We start from the raw sequence: 25,461 nt of genomic DNA, 5'->3' as shown, positions 1-25,461 counted from the left end.
TCTGACTTGCCCATGGTGAAACCATTTTGATTACCACCAGCCACCTTGTCTTTATTTTTCCGTGTGGTGCAGTAGGGCCTTCAGTTGGATCTACCCCGCGATCTTACCAAGCACAGAGGTGAGACTGACTGGCCTGTAGTTCCCTGGATCTTCTTTTTTCCCGATCCGGAATAGGGGGGTTATGTTTCCCCTTTTCTGATCAGTGGGAACTTCGCCAGACTGCCACGACCTTTCAAATACGATGCACAGCGGCTTGGCAAGTTCATCCACCAGTTCCCTCAGAACCTGCGGATGGATCCCTTGGACTTGTGCAGCTTCAGATTCTTTCGATGGTCTAGAACCTCATCTTCACTTACAGCACTTACAGATCCACCTTCTCCAAGTTTTACTGTTGCTTTCTGCAGTTTGGGCTCTGGGCCTAGAGCACTTGCCAGTGAGGCCTGAAGCAAAGAAGTCATTGAGCACCTCAGCTCTCTCTGTATTCCTCATGACCAGGCCTCTAGTTGCCTTCCAGAGAGGGCCCACATCCTCGCTTACCTTCTTTTTAATCACTGATATACCTGTTCCCCTTTCTGTCCCCAGCTAGATTTAGTTCTGCCTGGGTTTTAGCTTTCCTAACCTGATCTTTGAGGTTCCCATACTACTTGGAAGAGGAAGTTATCATCAGCACATTCCAGAAACCTCTTTGATTTCTGGTGCAATGCTGTGTTGTCCCTCCCACAGATGGTGGGTGGTTGAAGTCCCCTGTGAGGACCTCATCCTCCATGTCCTTCTTGTAGTGAGGAGCCCAAAACTGAACACAGTACTTGAGATGCGGCCTCACCAGAGCTGAGTACAGAGGGATGATCACCTCTCTGCTCCTGCTGGCCACACTGTTTCTTATACAGGCCAGGATGCCCTTGGCCTTCTTGGCCACCTGGGCACACTGTGGGCTCATGTTGAGCAGAGCATCGACCAACAGCCCCAGGTCCCTTTCCTCTTCACAGTCATCCAGCCATTCTGTCCCAAGCCTGTAACACTGCATGTACCCCCAGCAGAGAACAACTACATCCCCCAGAGGATTGCTTGCTGCTCTGTCACCCTTTATGTTCAGTGCAAAAGATAAAAGCCATCCGTATATCACTTGATCTCCCCTTTCCTTTTTGATCCCAGCAGCACGAGAACTCCCTGGGTTGTCTCACCTCGGCTTTAGAATAAGGACTTCAGTTTTCGGACACACTTTGTAATGTTATTTTTTTAATTTTTTTTATTGGTTTTAATTCTAATTCTGATACTAATTATGATATATTGTACTGTAGTGTGTTATCTTGCATTCTGGTATCATCTTTGGTCAATTAATTAAACAAATTAAAACGAATTAAACAAATTAAAATTAATTAAGCCAATTAAAACTAATTTGTTGCCACTGTTTTGGTTTTTGGCCAATCTCTCTACTTGTTTTCCCCTTTTTTTCCTTTTCCCTTCACTGGGGCCTGGATGCTTCTAGGGACTCTGGAGTTTGTTTTTGGGTCAGAAGCAGTACGAATGCTTCTGGGGAGTTTGGAGTTTGTTGTTGACGCAGAAGTAGTCTGGATGATTCTGGGGACTCTGGAGTTTGCTGTTGGGTCAGAAGCAGTACGAATGCTTCTGGGGAGTTTGGAGTTTGTTGTTGACGCAGAAGTAGTCTGGATGATTCTGGGGAGTTTGGAGCCTTCCCTGCCCAACGCAGGTTTGGGTGACTTCTCAGGCAGCTTCATTGCACGCCCTGTGCTCCATGAGTCTCCCTGAAGGCCACGCTCCATCAAAGCCACATTCCTTCTGCATTGTCCAGACAGAAGATTATAGCATGAAGGAGAGGGGCCAGCTGGTTTATGAAGCATTGTGGGTCTGATTTTCGAACCCGCAATGTAATCCACGGGACCGGGCTGGAACTTGTCCCTGGCCATCTGTAGTCTGTGGATCGATTTCTTCAAATTGGAAATCTCCCGAAGAAGCTCATCCTGGAAGGGAAGAGAGGGTTTATGCTTGGTCTTGTCTTAGAGAGTGCTTCCCACCCTAAGTACTGCTGCTTTACGCAGAAGAGGGCAAGCACACTGCTTCAGCCTTGCAATGAGGGCAGAAGAGAACGGCTGCCACAGTGCTCTGCTTGTAAGCAAGCAACTTTCCAGGCTGCCTTCACACCAGCACGCTGTGCTAGCTCAGCTCTGAGCTGAGCTGTCCTTTCCATGCCTCAATGCCTAGACCACCAGCCCGCCCCTCACCTTTTCTGCTTTCCCCATCTCCCTCAGATCCATCAAGTAAAGCCCGTGCCCTCAGTGCCATGCTGCTGACACGTGCCTACCAATACTGGGCTTTGCCTACCTCTTCTCGCCTCTTTGCTTGCTTTTTCTCCAGCTTCAGCCTGGTCAGGTACTGCCTGTACTCGTTGAACTCCTTCAGAGTGCAGACAACCTACAGAAGAGACAATGACAGATGGCTGTAGTGTCAGGCCCCTGCCTGGCAGACTGGAAAGCCCTCCTGAGGAGACCCGTGTTGGTCAGCCCAACAGCCAAACTTACATCGCCATCCTCGGTGACCAAGCCCCGTTTCTTCAGGTTCCGCAGGTTGTTTTTGCGGTTGTGGAACTCCCGCAGATGCGGGTCATGCAGGCTGTTGTACTCTGTGCACAGATTGCGACTGTACGGATCTCTCAGGTCAAACTGAGGAGAAGGCTGGTGGAGCTGGAAGAGATGTGTTGTAGAGTGTGAATGGGGAAGGAGAGAGCAGCAAAGAGACAGAGACACTTCCAAGCTGCTCACACCCACAGGCTGGCCTCTTGCCTCTTTCCCAAACAGTCATGTCTGGGTTTTCCTAAGTCCTCCAAGAGGGAGAGCAGAGGGTTGCACCCTCCTCCAGGAATGACCCGGTCTCCACATTTCTGTGCCTGATGGGTGCCTGGCCCCAGCATCCCAACACATGGGATTGGCATCCCAACACAAGGCCTCCTTGGCATGGCGGCAACCCCAGGAAACAAGAGCCCTTTTTTGACGCTTCCTTACTCCTCTCACCTTTTCCCCCAGCTTTCTCCTGGCGAAAAGGAGCTTGGTGCCGGGCTGCACAGGGATTTTAACCCCGAGTGGAAGGTCCAGCAGCCAGCTACCTCCTGCTCCAACTTCCTGTCCTCTGGGTCGGAGCTAGAAAGACAAAGACACGCTTGGACACTCAGACACTCCATTCCCCTCTCCAGCCCACCTCCGCTCCCTTTGGCAGCTCCCTCCCCACTTCTGTAACCGATGCTGGGATGTGCAGAGAGGTGCGATTCCCTGCAAGCCTTCTCCAGCACCAGCATGAGGAGAAGTGTCCCTCAGCCTCTGGAGAGCATCTACAGCCCCAGAGCAGCCCTGCATACCCCAGGCTACTGCACTCAGCCCTCTCTTGATGTAGCAGCGCTCACCTTTCCGCTCTTCCCCGCTCTGCTCAGAAATTCATCTGGATTTCGGAATCCAGCACTGCAACAGCACTCCATGGCTCCTAGTAGGAACTCTCTGAGAGCTGCAACCCTCCGCTACCACCTCTCGCTCCAGCAGCAGCGAACTGAGGCCACCCCAGCCGGAGTTCCAGCCTGCAGCTTTATGTCACGCTCACCCACTGTTGCATCACAATGACATGCAATGACATGCGGCAAGCCTGCAGCTGCATGGAGGCCCTTCTGGGTGCACTCGTGGTAAGCTGCTCCAGCTGGCCCTGCTTTGAGCCAAAAAGGCTTGCTGAGTCCTGAGGCCTGCTGTAGGCTTCCTTGGTTTCTATCACAGGTGATGCTGCACGTGGAACAAATACCTTCTCGGGTTGTCCCAGAGCTTGTTTTATAAGTAAATGACACTGAAACAATGTGGGAGAGCTGGCCTGTTTTTCTGTCCTAGAATCTTAGAATGGTTTGTGTTGGAAGGGACCCTTAAGATCACCTCGTTCCAACCTGCTATAGACAGGGACACCTCGCTGTAGACCAGGTTGCTCACAACACATCCAGCCTGGCCTTGAGTGCTTCCAGGGAGAGGAGGGATGCTGAGGAGGTGGAAATAGTGAACGCCTTTTTTGCTTCTGTCTTTAGTGAAAGGGCTCTCCCTCCGGAATCCCAGGCCCTGGAGGTTAATGAGAGAGTGTGGGGAATGGGAGATTTCCCTTTAGTCAGGGAAGAGGTGGTCTGTGAGTGCCTAGGAAACATTAAGGTCCATAAATCCTTGGGACCTGATGGGGTGCATCCACAGGTGCTGAGGGAGCTGCTGGAGGTCGTTGCTGAGCCGCTCTCTGTAATCTATCAGAGGTCTTGGAGAACTGGGGAGGTGCCTGAAGACTGGAGGACGGCCAGTGTCACTCCTGTCTTCAAAATGGCAAGAAGGAGGACCCGGGTAATTATAGGCCAGTCAGCCTCACCTCTGTCCCAGGGAAGGTGATGGAACAGCTTGTGCTGGATGCCATCTCCAGACAACTGGGAGAAAAGGAGGTTATCAGGAGTACTCAGCATGGGTTCACCAAGGGGAGGTCATGCTCGACCAACCTGTAGGCCTTTTATGAAGATGTCACTAGCTGGGTGGACAGGGGGAGAGCGGTAGATGTAGTCTACCTTGATTTCTGTAAGGCTTTTGATGCTGTCCCCCTTGACATCCTTATAACAAAGCTGAGGAAGTATGGGATAGATGAGTGGACGGTGAAGTGGGTCGAGAATTGGCTGACTGGCCGAGTGCAGAGGGTTGTCGTTGGTGGTGCGGAATCTGGCTGGAGGCCTGTAACTAGCGGCGTCCCCCAGGGGTCTGTGCTGGGTCCGGTCTTGTTCAACATCTTCATCAGTGACCTTGATGAGGGGATAGTGACCACCCTCAGCAAGTTTGCTGATGCCACGAAGTTGGGAGGATTGGCTGACACGCCTGAAGGCTGTGCTGCCATTCAGAGAGACCTGGACAGGCTGGAGAGCTGAGCAGTAAGAAACCAGATGAGGTTTAACAAAAGCAAGTGTAGAGTCTTGCACCTGGGTAGAAATAATTGCATGCACCAGTACAGGCTGGGGGAAGAGCTGCTGGACAGGAGCTCTGCTGAGTGGGACCTGGGCGTCCTGGTGGACGACAGATTGACCATGAGCCAGCAGTGTGCCCTTGTAGCCAAAAAGGCCAATGGCATCCTGGGGTGTATTAAAAAGAGCATGTCCAGCAGGTCGAGGGAGGTGATCCTCCTCCTCTACTCTGCCCCGGTGAGGCCTCCTCTGGAGTGCTGTGTCCAGTTCTGGGCTCCCCAGTACAAAAAAGACAGGGATCTCTTGGAAAGAGTCCAGCGGAGGGCCACTAAGATGGTGAAGGGCCTGGAGCATTTCCCCTATGAGGAGAGATTTAGCGAGCTGGGTCTGTTTAGACTTGAGAAGGGAAGGCTGAGAGGGGATTTGATCCAGGTTTATAAATACCTGAGGTGTGGGTGCCATAGTGGCGTGGCTGGTCTCTTTTCAGTAATGTGTAGGGACAGGACTAGGGGTAATGGGATGAAACTTCAGCATTGGAAGTTCTGCACAAAGATGCGGAAGAACTTCTTTACGGTGAGGGTGACGTAGCACTGGAACAGGCTGCCCAGGGAGGTGGTGGAGTCTCCTTCTGTGGAGATATTCAAGATCCGACTGGACGCCGAGCTGAATATACCAAGGCCAATTGCTATGCCAGGCACATTTATGGCATCAGTGAACAAATAATGCCTTAAAAATTGTAATAGACAGGAGCCATCTATTCTTGTAAAACTAGGTGACCAAAGAAGAACAGTCCCTCTAGAGTCAAGCTGTTAAGAACTAACAGCATCAATCAATATCACATAGATAGATTACTTCCCTGCCCTAAGACCATCTTGTGACCATTTGGTGCTCCTAATTAAGCCCTCTTGATGGCATTTTGTCTGAGCCATGTGACATTTTGTGATAGGAGTTACTGCTAGTGTTCCCTTAACCCTACACCAAAGTAGGAGGTATCCATTCTCAGGGAATCATGCAGGCTTCCTCTGTATCTGATGCTCAGAGACAGCCCCAGAACTTTTTAAATCTTAGCTTAGCTCTCATCCAATAATGTTCATCAAACAGTGCAACTTGTCCTTTGGGGATGCCTTTGTTCTGCATCAACCAGTTCCAACGGAGTCTTCTTGGCTTGTTTTAGATCAGTTTGTCAACAGATAAAGCCAGGGTCTTTGAATTACAAAGTGAAATTGCAGAATGCATGATTCTCAACCAAACAGAACAGGAGGTGGGATGCAGGGTGAATACCTGAGCCAACACCACCTGCAAGCAATCCTTCAATATCTTAGGAATCTCTAGCCCTCCCAAATCCAGTGTTGGGCTTGATCTATCATCTCTGCTGAGTTTTTAGCTAGCTGATGGTGAGCATCATGGTGGTGATGGGTGAGCAGTCGGACTAGAGGGTCTTAATCAACCTTAAGGATCCTGTGATCAGAGGAATGTGAATGTGCTGTTAAAGGTCACAAGCGCTGCGCTGCAGCATGAGCATACACAGCGAAAGGCTTTCAGTAGAGCTTCAGTTCATAAATGAGGACTGGGTTATGGAAAATAGGCTCAAGATAGAAACCAGAAAACAGATCTTAACGCCAGGTTCTGTGAATGCAGCCAGCTGAATTTCACAGATATTGAATTTCAATGACAATTTCTTGTGTTATTTTACCCTCCAGCTCCACCCTGAACATGACCATGTCAGTGACAAGCATTACTCCTCCAGGCTTGACCTGACAGTGCTTGACTTGTACTATGAGCTAATGCCAGGAAGAGCAGGAAAAGAGTTTCATCCACGTGCCTTCTCCTTCCTTAGTAAAACCAGTGTGAAACTGCAGCCACGTCAGGCTGAAGGAGACGTCTCAGATGTCCTGCCTGGATGCAGGAGGTCACGTGTCAGAGGATGTCTGGCACGTCAAGTCTCATGGCAGTACAGTGCATGACAAACTGCAACAACACTTTCCTGTGGGCTCCTTTGGGCACGAGGCCCAGCGGGTGACACACCTCTGGCTGCAGCTCTTCAGAGCCTCCCAGCAGCCACGTGATGCCCATGGGAGAGACACAGCTGACCCGCACAGCAGATGATTTACCAGCTAGCTCTGGTTTACAGCAAGAGAAGATACAAGTGGCGATGCTGAATGGTGAAATACTGCGAGTGTGTGGCATGGGTATAAGATTGGTGAGCCTGAGGATGTTCAAAGTCAGGCTGGAGAGGGCTCAGAGCACCTGATGGAGCTGCGGTGCCCCTGTTCATTGCCAGGCAGTCCAACTAGCTGACCCTTAAGGGTCTCTTCCCTATCTATGAGATACACGAAAGCTGATTCTGCAGTAACCAAGCTACCAACAGCAGTTGTTTGTCTTACAGCTTGCCAACACAGGTTTTAAAATAACAGCATTGATTACTCATTTGATAGTCACATTACAGTGCAAAGCACATGGAAACGTCCATCAGCTAATTCAGTTAATTCTGGGGGCAGACCTGCCAGTATGAAATATTATGCTAACATGACTGAGAGAAGAAAAGCAAAATTAAGACTAGCTGACAAGCCTTGGCAGGAAGTTCTGCTCTCCATCAATTTAGTCCCATTATTCAGTTCTGTTTGGAGCTTTCTCCATGTCTCTCTGGAGTTTGTTCTTTGAGAAGAAGCAATTAAGTAAGCTCTCCAATGCCAAAGTGCATACACTACTCTAGGGCTTTGTTGTTTCTCCATGGATCAACAAGGGTGACAAGCCAGCAGAATATGATGAAGAGCCTCATGCATACTCAGTGTGAAAAAAAAAAGGCAATTGTTGCTGGGAAGAAGGTGCATTTGCATTTGTGTCATCCGCAGAGGGTACTGCAGAAATGGAAAGTCTTCCACTGGAGAAAACAAAGGGCTCTCATTTATTGCAATCAAGGCCCAGCGTGTGGATCTCAGAGATCAGACCTATACCCTGCAGCAAAACAGAGACCTGTGTGGGAAAGTTAAGTTTCTCTCTACATCTGTGCAAGAAAAAGCCCACCATGGAATGACAGCTAAGTAAACATCCCTGTGACTCTTCACAGGTCTCTTCTACATTTTGGATCACTGCTACAAAAAGAGCTGTTTACATCATCTCTCGTGGCCACCCTGGGAGAAGAACAGGAAGACTGGGATGCTCTTTTTCCTATCTTTCCTTTGATTTCCTCTATATCTTAGGGACGAATCACAGGACAGAACACAGAAATCAAATGGCTCTACAAAGCAGATTGGCCAGTTCAAGTCAAAACAGCCACTGAAAACACCCCAGATGCTGTCTGACAACAGCTGGACTGTCGGGGAGTCAGGTGAATGCAGTCTGCTGGCCCTGGGCAGGAAGAGGACAGCCCAGACTGTCACATACCTTTCACTGAAAGCTGATAGAGCATTTTATCCCCCTCACAGATGCACTGATAACTTGCAGCATCATCCATGGAGACGCTGTGAATTTTCAGGGTGTGTTTCTTCCCCACAATGTGCAGTTCCTATTTTTCACTGGCCTTGAGCTCCTTCCCATCCTTCATCCACTCCACAGTAGCGCCTGTGTCTGAAAGCTCAGCCTGCAGTTTGGCTTCCTCACGCAGCGGAGCAGATATCTTTTCTACATCTTTGCTCTTCTTGGTAAATCTCACTGCAGCACCTGTCAGGAGCAAAGGCCTCGTTATTTCAATTTAGATCAGGCTAACGTGGTCAATGTTTGCTGCAACATCTCTGAAAAAGTATCACCTTCTGTTCCTGCACTCATCATTGTGTCACTGCTGAGCAATTCAAGATATTTCATTTGGACTTCTTGCCAGATTTACTAAGTAAAAATCAACCAAACATCTCCTTCTACTGATTAATAATGCTCTAAACATGCTTCTGCGGAGGTTTCCACCCAATGACAAACAGCTCCTCCCATAATGAATCTTTATTTGTTTTATTTTGTCATGCAAAGCTGATTGATAGAGATATTATTGGAATGATTGCTCCCCTACTTCTAAACTATTCCAGTGCAATCAGAAAGGCTGTCTGAACCTGGAGCTGAAAGTACTGCTCTATGGTGATGCAGTGGTAAACCTGCTGACTGAATGCACTGGCCAGTAGCTGTGAACTGCAGACATTCATCAGCTGGCATGGAGCAATCTGGTTCAGATACCAAGCAGCTGGGTAGATTGGCTTACCCTACACTCAGTGCTATCATGTTTAGGTCATTACCAGGACTCACGTCAGTCCATGGGATGCAATTTCAGGTATTTGGTACAGTCAGTGAATGCCTGCAGCCCCAGTTCTAATCATCAGATCACAGCAACTATGCCTTGACTGTAAGAGGAAAGGAGAAGGATCAAAACAAATACCTCTCACTCTCATCTTGGTGCTGACATCAACATTTTTGGAAACAATATTTCACTTCTGCTCCATCATCGTTCTTGGTGACCTACTTTATGATTAGGCTGGGAGTAGTTTGGGTTCTCTTGATGATGCAGGTCTCACTTTCCTGTAAGACTTTACCACTGAGGTACCAAGTGCCACAACACGTTGTTGTAAGGTCAATAGTAAACATGGCATCCCCTCCAGGTACAGCTGCACCAGTTGTTAGGGGGGATTTCACAGCCAGGACTGGGTCTGAGGAAGAACATGAATGTCTTAATGCTCTTTAGATGCAAGTCTGGTATCTCATTTAGAGATGGAAGATTAAATCATAGGTACATTTCTACTTCTCCATTTGCATGAATGGAGGAAGAAGCACTTCTGTGCTTAAGATCTGTTACAGAAAGTTCTGCCTCTTGCACATGTGAGATATCAAAAGATAACGATATTCATGTCTCTGTCACAGAAACATAACTCGTATCACTTTAGTGGTAGCTGGAGGTTGATAGGAGATAGGAGAACTAGGAATAAAGGAAAGCCTTTGGTGTGTTAATGCACTACTATCCTTAAAGTCAAAGGAAGCATATTTAGGGAACCAACACAGCTGCTCAGCTCACACTGACCCATTTCCATTGGGGTTTTTGTGCTTACCAAGGTGCACGCTCCCTGGGAATTCCAGAGACGGGCTCTGTCCATGCGCATTGACTGCAGACACTCGGAACTGATCATCAGCCTCTTCAGACAGATTGCTCACCGTGAACTCTGGGATGGGGACATGAGACTCGTGGCACCTCACCCAGGTGAAGCCAGTTAGTTTCTTGCATTCCACAATGTAGCCATTGATTGGAATGGGGCGGTGCATCTTCGGAGGGGTCCATGCCAGCATCACTGAGGTTTCTGTTTTATTTTTCACCACGGGGTCAGTTGGGGGCTGGGTGGGAGGTTTTCTGGGAGCTGAACAGAAATAAATACAGAAATATTAGCATAAGGTCATGTAGGCTGGAAAAGACCTTCAAGATCAGCAGACTCAACTTTCAGCATGACCTACTGAGTCCCACCATTAACTACTGTGGTACCTGAGGACATACATGACAAGCTTATTCCTTCAGGTATTTGTACAGTGAATATATTCACCCTCTGGTTGCTTTGGAACATTTTAGAGGTTAAAATCCCATCAGACTTTTTCACTATGTGCAGCCACTGATACAGGCAGGAGGCTGGGAATTACCTGATGGGCTCTAGTTACAGACTACTGACACAGTCAAGGATTGATTTCATTTAATTTTGCCATTAGAAAGTTTGGTGTCTGGTTTAAGTCACCCATCTGGACTCCAATTATAATCATATGAAAAACAGCACATTCAGGAGAACTCATCTAATCTTAATAAACCTGAGTGAAATCACAGAATCATAGGATCACAGGAGGGCTTGGGTTGGAGGAAACCTTCAAGATCATTCAGTTCTAAACACCCTGCCATGGGCTGGCTGCACACTAACCAGCTCAGGCTGCCCATCACCCATCCAACCTCGCCTTCAACACCAAGGACAGGCACCCACAGCTTCTCTGGGCAGCCTGAAATAGAAGCAATGAGCCACATGTTGAAGATACTCAAATATTCATAACTGTAGAGAGAGCCAAATACTCCATACATATTGCCTGCCTGGTAAATGGTATTAAAATGCCAACAACAGACTCATCCAGCTCATTGAAAATGGTGTGAACATGGCATACAGGATTCTTCCAGCAGCTAGTTAGATCTGCAAAGAGTAAAAATAGGAAATCTCAATGCGATACAATTTTCCCTCATAACATAAAGAGACACATAACTGTGTTGGGGTGCACTGTTACCAGCCTGTCAGTTGCTGTTGGTCAGTGCTAGATGCCAAATGTCCCACTAACATAGCATGAAGCCGAAAGTTAGACGCTGGAATCAGATCTCCTGACCTTACCATCAGAAACTGAGATGTCATATTTTGCTCAGAGGTGCCTGCTTGTAGGAGGGACAGCTTCCGAGCTTTTTCTGCTCCAGGAACCAGCTCGAGCTTCAGAATTTAAACAGCAGTCAGAAATTAAACTGAGCTTTGTCACCTCCATCAAACAGAAGGAGTAGTTGGGTGGTACAGCTTTCCAAATAACTTAGAAACTGTCACAACAATCAGATGCCTACCTTTAATTTTTAACTTGTTAATACATAGAGCTTAATAGCATCAGAATGCTGCAAGCACTTCAGATAACACGACAGCTGTAAACCCTTCTTTAAGGATTCCTTTGTTTAACCACTGAGTAACTGTAATTCAGTGGTGCTGGTGGGAGAAGGGAAGTCCTAATCTTCCCAGATGGAGAATAGAGTTGATGTTCACATGCAGACTGGTGCTGCAGCAGAGCCAGAAACCACACATTTGGGAAACACAGCACCAAGAAAATCATGTGAATAGCTTCATAAAATCACCAAAATTTCATGGCAGGTCCATTATTCTTCCTATTTTCAGGAATAAATGTTTTCCCTTATTCTTGTAGTTTTATTTTCTTTTCCTTTCCAGCAAGCAACTTTGTAGCTTACAAATTGTTTTCTAATCACCTCCTGGTGTGGACAAATCACACAGGTTTGACTCCATGTTTTACATAGTTAGCATTTTATATCTGTTCCAGTATGGAACTGTACAGTCATAGAATGGCCTGGGTTGAAAAGGATCTCAAAGATCACAGAATCACACAGAATCACAGAATCCTTCTGCAAAAGAAAACACAAAAGCTACAGGGACTTGGAACTACTTTGTATATCGAGATCAGAAGGAACTGAGAAGTTATCAAGTACAAAGAACTTACTTTTCCAGATTGCCTTTTCCAGACTGCTGTTCCAGCAGTGACAACAAGCGCAGGCAGCCCAGAGGACATGGCAGACATCGATGATCGGCTGGCATGGATCAGCGAGGATGAGTTTGGGCACAGCAGAGCTGGCAAGGGATGCTGGGGTGGCTGCAGCAAGACAAGAGCTCCTCCAGCCTGAAAATCTCCATCACCAGAAGAAAAAGGACAGGGTGAAAGTAAGGAAGACGCGCAGACGAGAAGAGCAGAAAGGGAGATGAGGAGGGAACTTGGTGCGGTGGCAATTCTGGGGGAGAAATTGTACTCTGATAATGTTACACTCTGAAATTCAGTGTTGCAATTTGGAGGAAGGAATTATTGGGGTGGGAATCTGGGGGGCCGTTGTAATACCAGAAGAATTTTACAGAGCAGCAGCCATGCATCAAGAGAAGGGCTTCACAGAGCAGCAGCTGTGGAGGGAGAAACAGCATGAGAACCAAGGACACCTCTAGGAAAAGAATGAGTAGCTCGGGGCTTTCAACGGGGGTTTTAGGGTTGTTATTGCAATAGCTTTCCTTCAATTAGTGTGTGTGGTTTTTAAATGCCCTCGTCTGTCTGCTATAAAAGCATGGCTTTTTGGGCAGTCGATGGACGCAGCCATATTTAACCATACTGCTGTCTGGCTGTTTGTCCTAGCACGCTGACCTTTTGCCTTCAGGTTAGCCAACTACTGTCTCAGGAACCAGAGTTATTAGGCATTATCCAGGTTATCATGTGCTTCTACTATGTTAATAGATTGGATGTGAATCCAATAGGATCTGATGTTACCAATGGTGCTGGAATCTGCGGCAATAATCATTGAATGTATTAGTAATGCTCGGTTATGATGCTATTACCTCTCTTATATCCAACTAATTTGGATTTTTCAAATATGACCACGCATCATTTTAGAGGAAGGCGCACGCTCATAGAACTGAATGGGAGAGTTGATTTCATTTTCCAAGCAGGTGTTCCACTTGGGCTCTGTATCACGCACTGGCCATGCGGATATGGAGTACAACTGGAAGAAATCCCTCAGACCCTGAATGCAGGAGAGAATGTGTGGTGGGTGAGAGAGGAAAGGTGCACTTTGAAGCAGGGGACGCCCTGCTGGCACTGCCTGCCGCATCCACCACCAACACGGTTTGCTCTTTATCCTGCTCCACAGCTGCTGCTCTGTCAAGTCCTTCTCTTGATCCATGGCTGCTGCCATTCTTCTTGGATTACAACAGGGGGCTGGGAGGTTTTTGGCAGAGGGAGGGAAGTCGACTGGGGGTGGGAGTTTGAGGGGGTGGGATCAGAACGGATTGTTAGGGTGGGAAATGGTTGGGAATACTGTCATTTCTTGACTGTTTGCTACGTTCAATAATTAATTGTCTTTGCCATATTTCTGCCTGCCTGCGGCCGTTCCTTCAGTTACAAAGCCCACCTCCCCAGGCCCCCGGGCCCACCTTCAGGGCAATGTGAAAGGGCAGCAGAAAGGGCAGTGTCCCAGATCTGCCACCACCATTGGACCCATCCCTCCCCTCCTCAGTCAGTTCTGCGTGGGAATGGAGGGATGAGAAAGGGGGATGGACGGGAATTCTGGGAGAGCTGAGTGGCTCAGCCTGGAGTGGAGGAGGCTCACTGCCATCCCAGACACAGCCATCAGTCCCCAGGTGCAGAGAGGACTGAGCCAGGCTGCACCCTGCAGCACCCAGCAGCAGGATCCCAGTCTGAGGCCTGCCTAGGTCGTGTGGCTGCGCTGCAGGCTGAGCTATGGAGAAAGCCCCACTTGGAGATTTCTTCGCTCCCTGAATGTTCCCCCCTTTCTCCATCTTGCTCTGCTCCATCCCCAGCCGCAGCCCGGCGTCCCCGACATGTTGCTGTGCTTGCAGAGCTGGACTTGGCCCTTGACCTGTACAGGCCCCTGTCCCCACCTGTCGGATATCCACCTTGCCTTCTCACCCCTCTCTCTAGATCCAGTTCATGCCCCATCTATCTCACCTCCATGTCCCACCTACGTCCTCTCTACGTCTTTTGGTCTCCCCCAAACCACCCTCACGGTGCCTTACCTCCTGGCAGGCTCAGGGAAGGAGCACCCGGTGCCCTGAGCCCACAGGCCCAGCCCTGCACAGCACTGCACACAGCACTGTCATGGCGGCGCCCGGTGCTGCCGCACAGCATCCTGGGAGTGGTAGTTCCTGCGGGGCCTGCAGCTCCCAGCAGGCCCTGCAGCTCCCAGCAGGCCCGGGCGAGGGCAGAGGGGAGCAGTGCTGTCAGCCGGGAGCTCGCCCAGAGAGCCCGATGTTCGGAGCACTTCACACCAGGAACTTTGGACTCGGCTGCTTCTGTCCACAACGTCCCTGAGCTGCTCAGGAAGCACAACTGTCTCACCCTCTGAGAGCTGGGCTGTGCAAAGGAGGCTGCAGTTGCAGGCTCAGCTCTGCCCTGTTCCAGCAATGCACTTCCTTACAACTGGAGCACTGTCACGCTTGCTTCTTGCTTCAACGGAGCAATCGCCCACCGCTTTGCACACCTCTGTGCTCGTGCAAATGGCCACCACCCCATCCCTGCACACACACACACACACACACACACGTACCACCCCATCCCTGCACACACACACACACACACACACACACACGTACCACCCCATCCCTGCACACACACACACACACACACACACACACGTACCACCCCATCCCCGCACACACACATACACACACACACACACACACACGTACCACCCCATCCCTGCACACACACACACACACATACCACCCCATCCCTGCACAGACACACACACACACACACACACACACACACACACGTACCACCCCATCCCTGCACACACACACACACACACACACACACACACACGTACCACCTCGTCCTTGCACACCCTCCCACATGCGTGCACAAATCTCTGCAGTGCATGGACACACCTGTGCACACCCACGTGTGTGCAGCCCCAGCACTGCCCACAGCTCCGTGCACGCTCATTTGTGCATGAAGAGGAACGTCTCAGTGGAAGCGTGGCTGTTCCTCCCCTCTGACGGGGCTGGTGTGGGACAGAAGAGGAAAGCAGAATGCGGCCATATTTTCCTCGTGGCTCCTAGTTCCTGTCTTACCATGGGAGACAAGATGAGCAACTCTCCCTCTCTGTGATGCTTAGCTCTGTACCTCTGCCATCATCTCTATACTCAGATGCTCCTGCATGTATTGCTGCACACAGTGAATCTGCAGGTCCCAAAGGAATCCTTGGCTGCTCTCCCTCACCTGGAGGTTGCAGGGTGCTGGGCCTCCTGCCTGTACCTCCTTCCAGGTGTCATTTGCCAGACCCTGTATGTCCAGCTGGTTGGAACTGCAGTCAACTAACACAGACAAGATGTATGAAAGTAGTCTTTCCGTTTCCCAGGCATTCATCTTTATAAAAACACGTTGTGCTGTGAAGCACAGCAGGAAGCAACTCAACTGTGCAACAAATACTTATAGCCTTGTTTCATCCCTCCCTAACCTCATTGAAAGGTTGACTGACACCTGCTTGCCAGCGGTGACTGTAGGTCTTTCCTCAGAGTCCAGAGCACATTAATCTCTTTTGAAACTCACACTCATTCGTGTTTCTTTTGTAGTTGCTGTTGCATTCATCAGGAAGGAAATGCACTGCACTTATTCTGCTGCATGTGCAGGCTCACTCTGCAGTGCCCAAGATGCCTTCATGAGGAGGAAAGGCAGCAAAGCCCTCTGCGAGCAGGGCCATGGAATCGTATGTCTACAGCATCATATCTCGGCAGAGCACTCACTGCGCCTGCTCCTCCCTGCTGAAATACATGGCCATCTCCACAAAGCTTGAGTCTCCTGCAAGCAAGCAAGAAACTCCAGTGCCAGTGGCTTTTCTGTCCCCGGCACACAAATGCTGGCTGAGAGCATCTCACTGTCACCCTGCGCTCCCATCTCTTGCCCCTTGCCTTCTCCAAAACCTTCCCTGGAGAACCAGGTTGATCAAGTCCATGCTCATCAGCAGCTCCCACAGGTACTGTTCCAGCTCTTGCTGTCTTTTTGGCCTTCTCATCCACCGGCATCCCTCTGTCTGAGTCTCACCAGCTTTGTCACCAGAAGAGATTTCAACACTCGAGAATGAAGAACGCACATCTGGCTCCACGGAATGTAACTCTCCTATCTCCCAGAGATCCACGCCCTATGTGTGCCATCTCACCTGGTCATGAGCGTCCCTCACAGCCAGCCAGAAAAGCAAGCAGAGGCTGAGACCAAGGAACCCCTCCCTGATGTGCAGCTCTCTGACAGCTTCTCTTTACACAGAGTGCTGGCCGCAGCCGTGTGCATTATCAAACACACTTGTATGGGCAGTTGGTGTCTAGATGTGAAGGAGACTTGCTAAGTGCTCTGCTGACATGTAGGGACAGAAAGAAAATTTGAATGGGGAGCTGAAGCATGTATATAAAGGATGTACGGACCTACAGTTAAGGATGTGGATTTGCATCTGAGTCCGTGCCTGCAGACGATGCAAGCGCTATGCATTGTCACACAATGGAAATGATCAAACAGCTGCTTTGGGACAGACTGTCTGTAGGGCTCAGGAAGTGTGGCCTTCCAAGGTACTTCAGGTGTCCCAAAGAACAGAGGCAAGCAGTGATGATTCCTTTCTCTCTTGATTCTAATACTTATAGGTAGAGCGCTTGAGAAAGACTTTGGAGGCTTTCCTCAGCCTCTACCTTTCCCTGTACCTTTACAAGAGCAGACTGTCTAAAAACAAGAAGACTGGACACAGATTTTGGGTTTGGTTATTTTTATTAGTTTTTTTAAAAATATTATAATATATATAATATAATATTATTTATTATTTTATTTATTATATTATATATATTATGTATATAATGTATATTATGTATATTATAATATATATTATATAATCATATATTATAATATATATAATATATAAATAATATATAAATTTTTTAAAGTTGTTTTGGTGTTTTTGGTGGTTTTTGTTCTTTTAGTCCAGTCCAATGTAATAAATTTTCAGTCTTACAAGGGATGAATTTTTAAGGCCTTCCTGCTGATGGACCACACTCCACTTGAATGTCAAGTGGAGCATGAGGTAGCCTTCATCCAGAAAGGTGGAATCTTGATGGGATGTTGCTGTCTTATGGAGAGGAATCTCGGCGTCCCCCAGGCTGAGCCAACACACGGACACAGATTTCTGGATGGTGACCATCACTTTCTGCCCCTGCTCCTGCTGCCTGGTCTCTCTTCCTCATCGGTATCCAGCAGGAGATCACGAAGCCCTGGAGGCACGGTGGTATCCAGGTCATCATCTGAAACTTCTTCCACCAGATTGGAAGGGACCAGTCCTCTTGTGCCGTTCGTCAGCTCTCCCAGAAACCAGCCATCCTCATCCATGTCTCCACAGATGTAAACGTATTGTCCAGCTGTCAGTGGAAGCTCGTTTTCTGGGTCCTCATTAGGGCCCTCATAAGGATTTTGTAGCTGTGACGAGCTAAGAATCTTCGTTTTGGTGGTGATGGTCTGCGAAAATGTAGATGCAGACTGCCACTGGCCACTCTTTTGACTCCCCCGGCTTTTCCTGGGGATTGGGGCATTCCTGTTTGGCATTTCTGTGCGGCCTCAGCTTTTTCCCCATCTCCTGGAGCTGTGTGCATTTTTCCTCCAGACGCTTGCTGAGCGCTCCAAGCTTGATGTCAGCCTGCTGGAGGTCTCTCAGCAGGTGGTTCTGGGCCTTCAGGGCCTGGCAGTGACTCTCCAGGTTGCTCAGGGCTTGTTGGAGGTAGCTGCACTGCTCCAGCAGCTTGCTGCTTGTGCTGCCTGGGAACCCCGGGTCTTCCTTGGCCGTCTCATTCTCCTTTTCCAGATGCTGTCCCTGCAGCTGGTTGATGTCCTCTGCCTTCTCTGTGGCCTCTTTGGATGTGGAAGAGGCCTCCTTGAGCTGCCGGACTCTTTCCAACAGCTGCTGGGTACGGAGGCAGAGCGTACGCATCTTGTCCTTGAGCCGCTCTACCTTCTCCCACATCTGCTGAGAGCTTCTGCTCCTCAGCAGGCAGCACTTCTCTCCAAGGAGGCTGCACTGTCTATGCAGCTCCTTCAGCGTACTCAGCAGGTGGGTGTTCTGCTTCTGCTGCTCTCTGTGCTCAGGTGGGCAGGCCTCTTGTTGCTCTGCAGCCTCCTTTTCCAAATGCTGTCCCTGCAGATGGTTGACCTCCTCTGCCTTCTCTGTGGTGTCTTTGGATGCGGAAGAGGCCTCCTTGAGCTGCCAGACTATTTCCAGCAGCTGCTGGGTACGGAGGCAGAGCGTACGCATCTTGTCCTTGAGCCACTCCACCTCCTCCCACATCTGCTGAGAGCTTCTGCTCTTCTCTTCAAGGAGGCTGCACCGTCTCTGCAGCTCCTTCAACTTACTCAGCAGATGGGTGTTCTGCTTCTGCTGCTCCCTGCGCTCAGGTGGGCAGGCCTCTTGTTGCTCTGTAGCCTGAACACCCACCTCTGCTACAGCCCGATGGCAGGCCCTGGCCCTGTTGAAGAAGACGCGTGGCTGCCCCTCCCACGTGCTCCAGGATGTACTGCAGGAAGCGTCTTCTCTGCTCCTGCAGCTCACACTGGAGGCGCTTGCTCTCCACGGCCTGTTCTGCACGGGACTTCCAGCAGAGCTGCCGCTGGACTTCCTGCTGCATTCTGCGGTCCGCTCTGCTGCTGTTGCACCTCAGCAGCGCCTCCACCAGTTGCCGCTGCAGTTGCCATGCCTGGCGGATGGTGTCATTGCGCTGCTTCTGCAGCAGCTCCTGCATCTGGTGCAGCTGGGCCTCCTTCTCCTGCAGCAGTTGGCAGATCTCTGCTTGCCACTGCCTCAGGCTCTGCTCCCGCAGGCGCTGCAGCTTTGACACCCGCACCCGCTCCCACTTGGAGCGCAGTTTGTCGGCCAGCAGCTGCCGCTCCCGCTCTGCCGCCTCCTGCCGCTCACGTCTCTCAGCAGCGCAGCGGCGCTGCAGCTCCTGGGAGCGGAGCCGCTCGCCCTCCAGCTGGGCCTGCAGTGCCTTCAGCTCCTGCCTCTTCTCCTCCCGCTGTGCAGGGCAGGTGGGGGGCTGTGCCGGGCCCCAGCGGGGAGAGGGCCGGCTGCCCGGGAGCCCCAGGTCTTCCTTGGCTGTCTCTGGCACCTAGAACCAGAAAATCATAGAATAACAGAATGGTTTGTGTAGGAAGGGGTCTTCAAGACTCTCCCGTTCCAAGCCCATGCCAAGGGCAGGGACAACTTCCACTAGGTCAGGTTGCCCAAAGGTGTATCCAGCCTGGCCTGGGGCACTGCCAGGCGTGTGGCAACCATAGCCTCTCTGGGCAGCCTGTGCCAGCGCCTCTGCCCCCTCATGGTGTCCCGTCTTCTTATATTTCATCCAGATCTCCCCTCTTCTACTTTCAGGGTGTTGTCCTTTTTTGTATCACTACCCTCCCTTACAACCAGTACATCTCCAGCTTTCCTCAGTTCTCCTTCAGGCACTGGAGGGCCGCTCTGTGGTGTCCCCAGAGCCCCCCCTCCCCAGGCTGAACAATCCCCACTCTCTCAGTGTGTCATCTTACCTGGACCTGAGCGTCCTTCATGGCCGGTTGACTGGAGCCCTGCTCTGCACGGTGGCGGCGCAGAGCTCCCATTCCGTCCTGGGAGCAGGACATTGCGTTACGGAGCACGTCTGCCCAGCTCCCCACGATGTAAAAGGTGAAGAGCCTCCTCTCCAGCTCCAGCTGACGCTGGAGGTGGCGGATGCAGGCGGGCTGCTCACCATCCATCTCCCAGCGCAGCTTGCTGAGGACGTCCTGCAGCTGGGCATGGGCCGCCTCGCTGCTGGGGGGGTTCCTCAGCACCTTGGCCAGCTGCTGCTGTAGCTCCCGAGCCTGGCGCAGGGCTGCATCGCAATCACGCTGCAGCTGCTCCTTTGTCGCGCGCAGCTCAGCCTCCTTCCAGAGCAGCAGCTGCCGGGTCCCCGTCACCCGCTGCCGCTGCACCCACTCCTTCAGCTGCTGCTCTTCCTGGGCCTGCTGCTTCTCCCAGGCACAGCGCAGTTGGTCGGTCAGCAGCTGCCGCTCCCGCTCTGCCGCCTTCTGCAGTTCACATCTCTTGGCAGCCCAGCGGCGCTGCAGCTCCTGGCAGTGGAGCCGCTCGCCCTCCAGCTGGGCCTGCAGCACCTCCAGCTCCCAGCTGTTCTCCTGCTGCACAGCACAGGCTGGGGGCTGTGCCGGGCCCCGGCGGGGAGAGGGCCGGCTGCACTTGGCTTGTCCCTGTCCCGCAATGCCTCGCAGCACAGCCATGGGAATCTGAATAGACCTTCGGCTTCCAAAAGCTGTAGCCAAAGGCCAACAACAATCACTCTCACTCGTGGGATCTGCAAGGACAGATGCCCCTGACCCCGTAGCGCCCACTGCCTCTCGTCCCTGTCGCAAGGGTGTGCAGACAGTGAATGCCTTGGGGGTGCTGCGCCAGCACCTTCTGTGCTGTGTGCTGGCCCAGCTCATAATGGAGGGCGGGGCAGAGACCTTCAGTGCTATTGGACAGTGGGGCCTTCTGGCCCAGCTCATAATGGAGGGTGGGGCAGTGGCCATGAACGCTATGGGGCAGTGAGACCCTGTGCCCCCTGCACGTCATGGAGGGTGGGGCAGTGGCCTTCTGCGCTGTGGGGCAGTGCGGCCTTCTGGCCCCAGCACAAAATGAAGGCTGGGCAAAGTGGATTGAAGCGGTGTTGGGAGGAACCGCCTCCCACAGTGCTGGGCTACGTGGATTTCTCTGGCACTGGAGAAGAACAGCAGCAAGCCACCCGTCTCATTGTGATTTCCATTTAGATGGCAATAAAGGAAACATCTCACCATACCTACGAGCTAGTTAAGTTAAAAGAACCTGGTTGCCGGTGTACCCTGCTCAAGGAGCTGCTCGAGCAGATGGCCAGGCTGCTGCAAGAAATCAGCAGCCTGAGGAGCTTTTGGGAATCTGTGAAGGAGACAGGTAGGGGGAGGTGTGAGCCTACTTCCACCGCAGACAAACAGCCTCATCCTAAGTCCCCGCGAGTGGGAGGAGCCAATCCAGCTGCTCAGCTGCAGGTCAGAGACTTAGACAGCCCACGAAAGGAAGGGGGCTGGGCCCTCGTATCTGCTCAGAACAGAAGGAAGCGTCTGCCCCCAAGCTCCACACAATACTGCCAACCTGTGCAGCGTCCCCTACAGCGTCCCTGAGTAATAGATTCCAGGTGTGAGAGGTAGGTTGTGTTTTTGCAGCATAAATTGTCTGTATTTTTGTATGTAGCATAGGAAAAGTTGCCTTTCACAAAGAAAGCTTCCGAACAGAGTAAACTTGAGACTAGGGCATTCTGACCACAGTAAAATTGGCATAGGCACCAGGTGAGGTAATTATGTAGGGCAGGGACAAAAAGACAAAAAATGGACACAAAATGTACACAAATCGGACAAAGGATTAGACAAAAAATAGAGAAAATAATTGTATTAAGAAAGTAAAAAGGAAAAGAATTGGACAAAAAAATTGGAATAAGAAACTTAAAAGGACAAAGAATTGGACAAAAATGGGAGAAAGAACTTGAAAGGAAGAGAACTGGACCTGCAGCTTCATCACAGAATCACAGAATCGTAGGGGTTGGAAGGGACCTCTAGAGATCATCGAGTCCAACCCCCCTGCCAAAGCAGGCTCCCTACACCATTTTGCACAGCTCGGCGTCCAGGCGGGTCTTGCATAGCTCCAGAGAAGGAGACTCCACCACCTCCCTGGCAGCCTGTTCCAGTGCTCCGTCACCCTCACCGTAAAGAAGTTCTTGCACACATTAATGCGGAACTTCCTATGCTGAAGTTTCAGCCCGTTACTCCTAGTCCTGTCCCCACGCACTACTGAAAAGAGACCAGACTCACCACTATGGCTCCCACACTTCAGGTATTTATAAACCTGGATCAAGTCCCTCTCAGCCTTCTATTTTCAAGGCTAAACAGACCCAGTTCACTTAGTCTCTCCTCATAGGGGAGATGCTCCAGGCCCTTCACCATCTTTGTGGCCCTCTGCTGGACTCTTTCCAAGAGATCCCTGTCTTTTTTGTACTGGGGAGCCCAGAACTGGACACAGTATTCCAGATGAGGCCTCACCAGGGCAGAGTAGAGGGGGAGGATCACCTCCCTCGACCTGCTGGACATGCTGTTTTTAATACACCCCAATATGCCATTGGCCTTTTTGGCTACAAGGGCACACTGCTGGCTCATGGTCAATCTGTCGTCCACCAGGACGCCCAGGTCCCTCTCAGCAGAGCTCCTCTCCAGCAGCAACTCCCCCAGCCTGTACTGGTGCATGCAATTATTTCTACCCAGGTGCAAGACTCTACACTTGCTTTTGTTAAACCTCATCCGGTTTCTTACTGCCCAGCTCTCCAGCCTGTCCAGGTCTCGCTGAATGGCATCACAGCCTTCAGGTGTGTCAGCCAATCCTCCCAACTTCGTGTCTTCAGCAAACTTGCTGAGGGTGGTCATTGATGAAGATGTTGAACAAGACCGGACCCAGCACAGACCCCTGGGGGACGCCGCTAGTTACAGCCCTCCAGCCAGACACTGCACCGCCAACGACAACCCTCTGCACTCTGCCAGTCAGCCAATTCTCGACCCACTTCACTGTCCACTCACCTATCCCATACTTCCTCAACTTTGGTATAAGTATGTCATGGGAGACTGTATCAGTTATAGAGGTTCTAGAGTTCAATTCCTGTAGTCAATTTGGCGGCCCAGGTGGGACCAGCTCTGTTCGCTGCAGGACCAGCTGAGAGGGAGACACTTTTGGCGCACCCTGAGATTTCTCTGAAGGACTCCCTTCCTCACCTGATCACTGCAGGGACAGACAAGGACCACCCATAGGTGGACCAGGTATGTGTATGGTAAGTGGAGCCCATATGTCTTGAGGAGACATCCTACACAGTTTACAGCCATACGTGCTGCTCCCAGGGAGGTGAGCTCATGGCTTTGGTTGCCAGCTGGGGTAGGAAGACTCCTTGGGTGAGTTCCTATGAAAGGGAACTGTATGTCATATGAATGGAAACAAGAACAAATACTCTCTCCCAGGTGGTTGGCAATAGGAGGGACCTAGGTTGGTCTCTCCTACGGGTATGGGATATAGTGGATAGCCTGTCAAATGGTAGCCTGGGTTCTCCAAGTTGTAATCATGGGGCTTATAGGTTGTATGTTCAATATTATCATCTGCTTTAAGTGTTTGGTACCGTGTGTCAAGCCGACTCTGGGAAAAACATTAACGTATGCAACTGGTCGACCAGAGTATGAGTGTTATTAAGATTCCAGCTAGAAAACGTTGTCAGCATTGTGTAGTATGAATAAACCATGGTTTTTGATCTAAATGTCAGAGTGAGTGTGGTGTGAGTGAGACACAGAACAGCTGCAGGGTGAGTGCCGAGTCCCGATCCATGTTTCCTTCCTCCTGTGAGGGAAATGGCCAGACACGGACAAAGTGAAAGACTGTGTTGTGTGTCCACTCATAAGTACTTTCTGCTTGTATGTAAGAAGACAGGAGTTTGTACTCTGTAGATTAATAAGATGGTCCTGAGGAGAGGTGTACATTCCACCCGACCAATGAGTGTCAACCCATTTATGTAATACTATGTACTGCTTGCGAGGAAGTGTGTGAGGGAGGTGGTTCAATCAGTGCTGGTTCTGTGGCACAGTGTTTATAGCTGAAGAATACAGACTGTATTAAGGGAGTTTATGTGAACTGAAGAACTGTACTGTTTGACAAACTGTTTTGATGGTATAAGAAAGTGTAATTGTTAATGATATATGAAAGTGTACTTGAGGGAATGTGGAAGTGTATCTGAGCATAGAAATAGAGGAAGCATTTACAGAGGAAAAAGGGTTAAAGTGAGTTTACCTGCACTGACATGAGAGCAACACCCTGCCGGACCGCTGCCCTGTGAGCTGAGCAGAGCAGAGCAGAGACACAGTCCCCATGTATCAGGTAGTGTTATTCTGCTTACCAAATGAATGAGTTCACTACAGAAGAGGCAAATCTTCCCCTCTGCTCCATTTGTGGCATACTCTGGAGTTCAAGGCATTGCAATGCTATGGCACATCTACTTTCTTTCAATGATGACACCTTAGTGTGCTCTGGGCTCTCATTTCAATCGCATCTAAAGAAGTCTAGGGTCATGCCAGCTGACAGAAAGCTGGCAAATGGTGTCTCGTTTTAAGGAAGAGCAAGAAAGATGACATGGGCAATTATGGACCTGTCAGTCCAGAGCTGTTTCAGAACGGCGGGAGAAAAGCAGACTACCACACCTGTCATTGACATATGATCAGCTATTCTCGTTTATTCCTTGGCTGCGTGTACCTTTATAATACGGATAATTAGCTCATACATATTGCAAAAGTGGAGCTCATCATTGGTTCCCAATTACATACCATCCCCGAGTATCTTTGCAGCTTGTTGTTATCATCCTGAAAGTTACTCCCTTGCCGAGTTCACAAAACCATGGTTAGTTTCTCACCATCCCAGGGCATCCTGTTGATCTCACTGTCCTTGCAGGTGGCATGGCTGCTTGATTAACTGCACCGTGTTTACGACCCTTCTCAGCTAGCTGTAAAAAACACTCTCTACATTTCCCCCGTTTTCTTTTAGGATAAAAAAGGGTTTGATTTAACGACCGATTAATCATATTTAACAAGCAGTTCAGTTCATTTGTTCAGTCAGTTCTCATGTAGTTTTATCCTGCTTCATAGCTGCTGTTCTGTGAACTTCTCATCTGGATCCATGACTGACGCTCTGTAGAATTCTTCTTACAATACTGCCTATAGAATAGCAACACTACTTAAATTAATAACATAACTATTATAACTCAATCAAGGCCTCGATTGACAATACTCTAAAAATGAAAAAGGGACAAGTCAAATACAACATAACAACATTACTATTAAATCCACTAAAAAGAACAAACATGTTTGTACTGCAACCTAAGTTTCTGCAACCTGAAAATAAATCCGTGAGGGTCCCATTGTGTTAATCTGTAACTGATCAGGAAAAGTCTTCAATTTTCATATACTCTAATATATTGATTTTAATGACCACTAAAATTTGTGCAATAAATGCTTTTAGGATGCTCATAACCATGCTCTACCAACTGAGTTATCCGGGCTAATAATTGATTAATGATCGCACAATTTAATGGAATAGCATGTCAAATAGAACCAATTTTAGAGGACAAATGTACTAGAGTATCACTAGGGGCATTAATTCTTAT

The 25,461-nt window shown here is 49.8% G+C and overlaps 1 protein-coding gene across 1 annotated transcript; it reads right to left on the bottom strand.

The window, feature by feature from the left end:
* Positions 1 to 1,415: 1,415 nt before the first annotated feature.
* On the bottom strand, positions 1,416 to 2,971 carry LOC146754339 (uncharacterized). Its single transcript, XM_085527528.1, has 4 exons — positions 2,882 to 2,971; positions 2,538 to 2,699; positions 2,341 to 2,430; positions 1,416 to 1,979 (listed from the first exon to the last, which is right to left on the bottom strand). The coding sequence occupies exons 1-4, from the start codon at positions 2,969 to 2,971 to the stop codon at positions 1,431 to 1,433; spliced, it is 891 nt and encodes a 296-aa protein (XP_085383654.1). The 3' UTR covers positions 1,416 to 1,430.
* Positions 2,972 to 25,461: the final 22,490 nt, after the last annotated feature.

Source organism: Coturnix japonica, chromosome W, assembly GCF_054131305.1.
Source record: "Coturnix japonica strain WE chromosome W, WE-NBRP24, whole genome shotgun sequence".
Taxonomy (NCBI): Eukaryota; Metazoa; Chordata; class Aves; order Galliformes; family Phasianidae; genus Coturnix; species Coturnix japonica.
Note: the sequence above shows the minus strand (reverse complement) of the source record. Positions and strands in the feature narration are given on the sequence as shown.

Excerpts from the sequence above, each read along its gene's own strand:
- LOC146754339 (XM_085527528.1), bottom strand. The coding sequence starts at position 2,971 with ATGCCAAGGAGGCCTTGTGTTGGGATGCCAATCCCATGTGTTGGGATG. Across the intron at positions 2,700-2,881 it reads CACAGAAATGTGGAGACCGG|CTCCACCAGCCTTCTCCTCA; the intron begins GTCATTCCTGGA and ends CATCTCTTCCAG. Across the intron at positions 2,431-2,537 it reads TGGTCACCGAGGATGGCGAT|GTTGTCTGCACTCTGAAGGA; the intron begins GTAAGTTTGGCT and ends TCTCTTCTGTAG.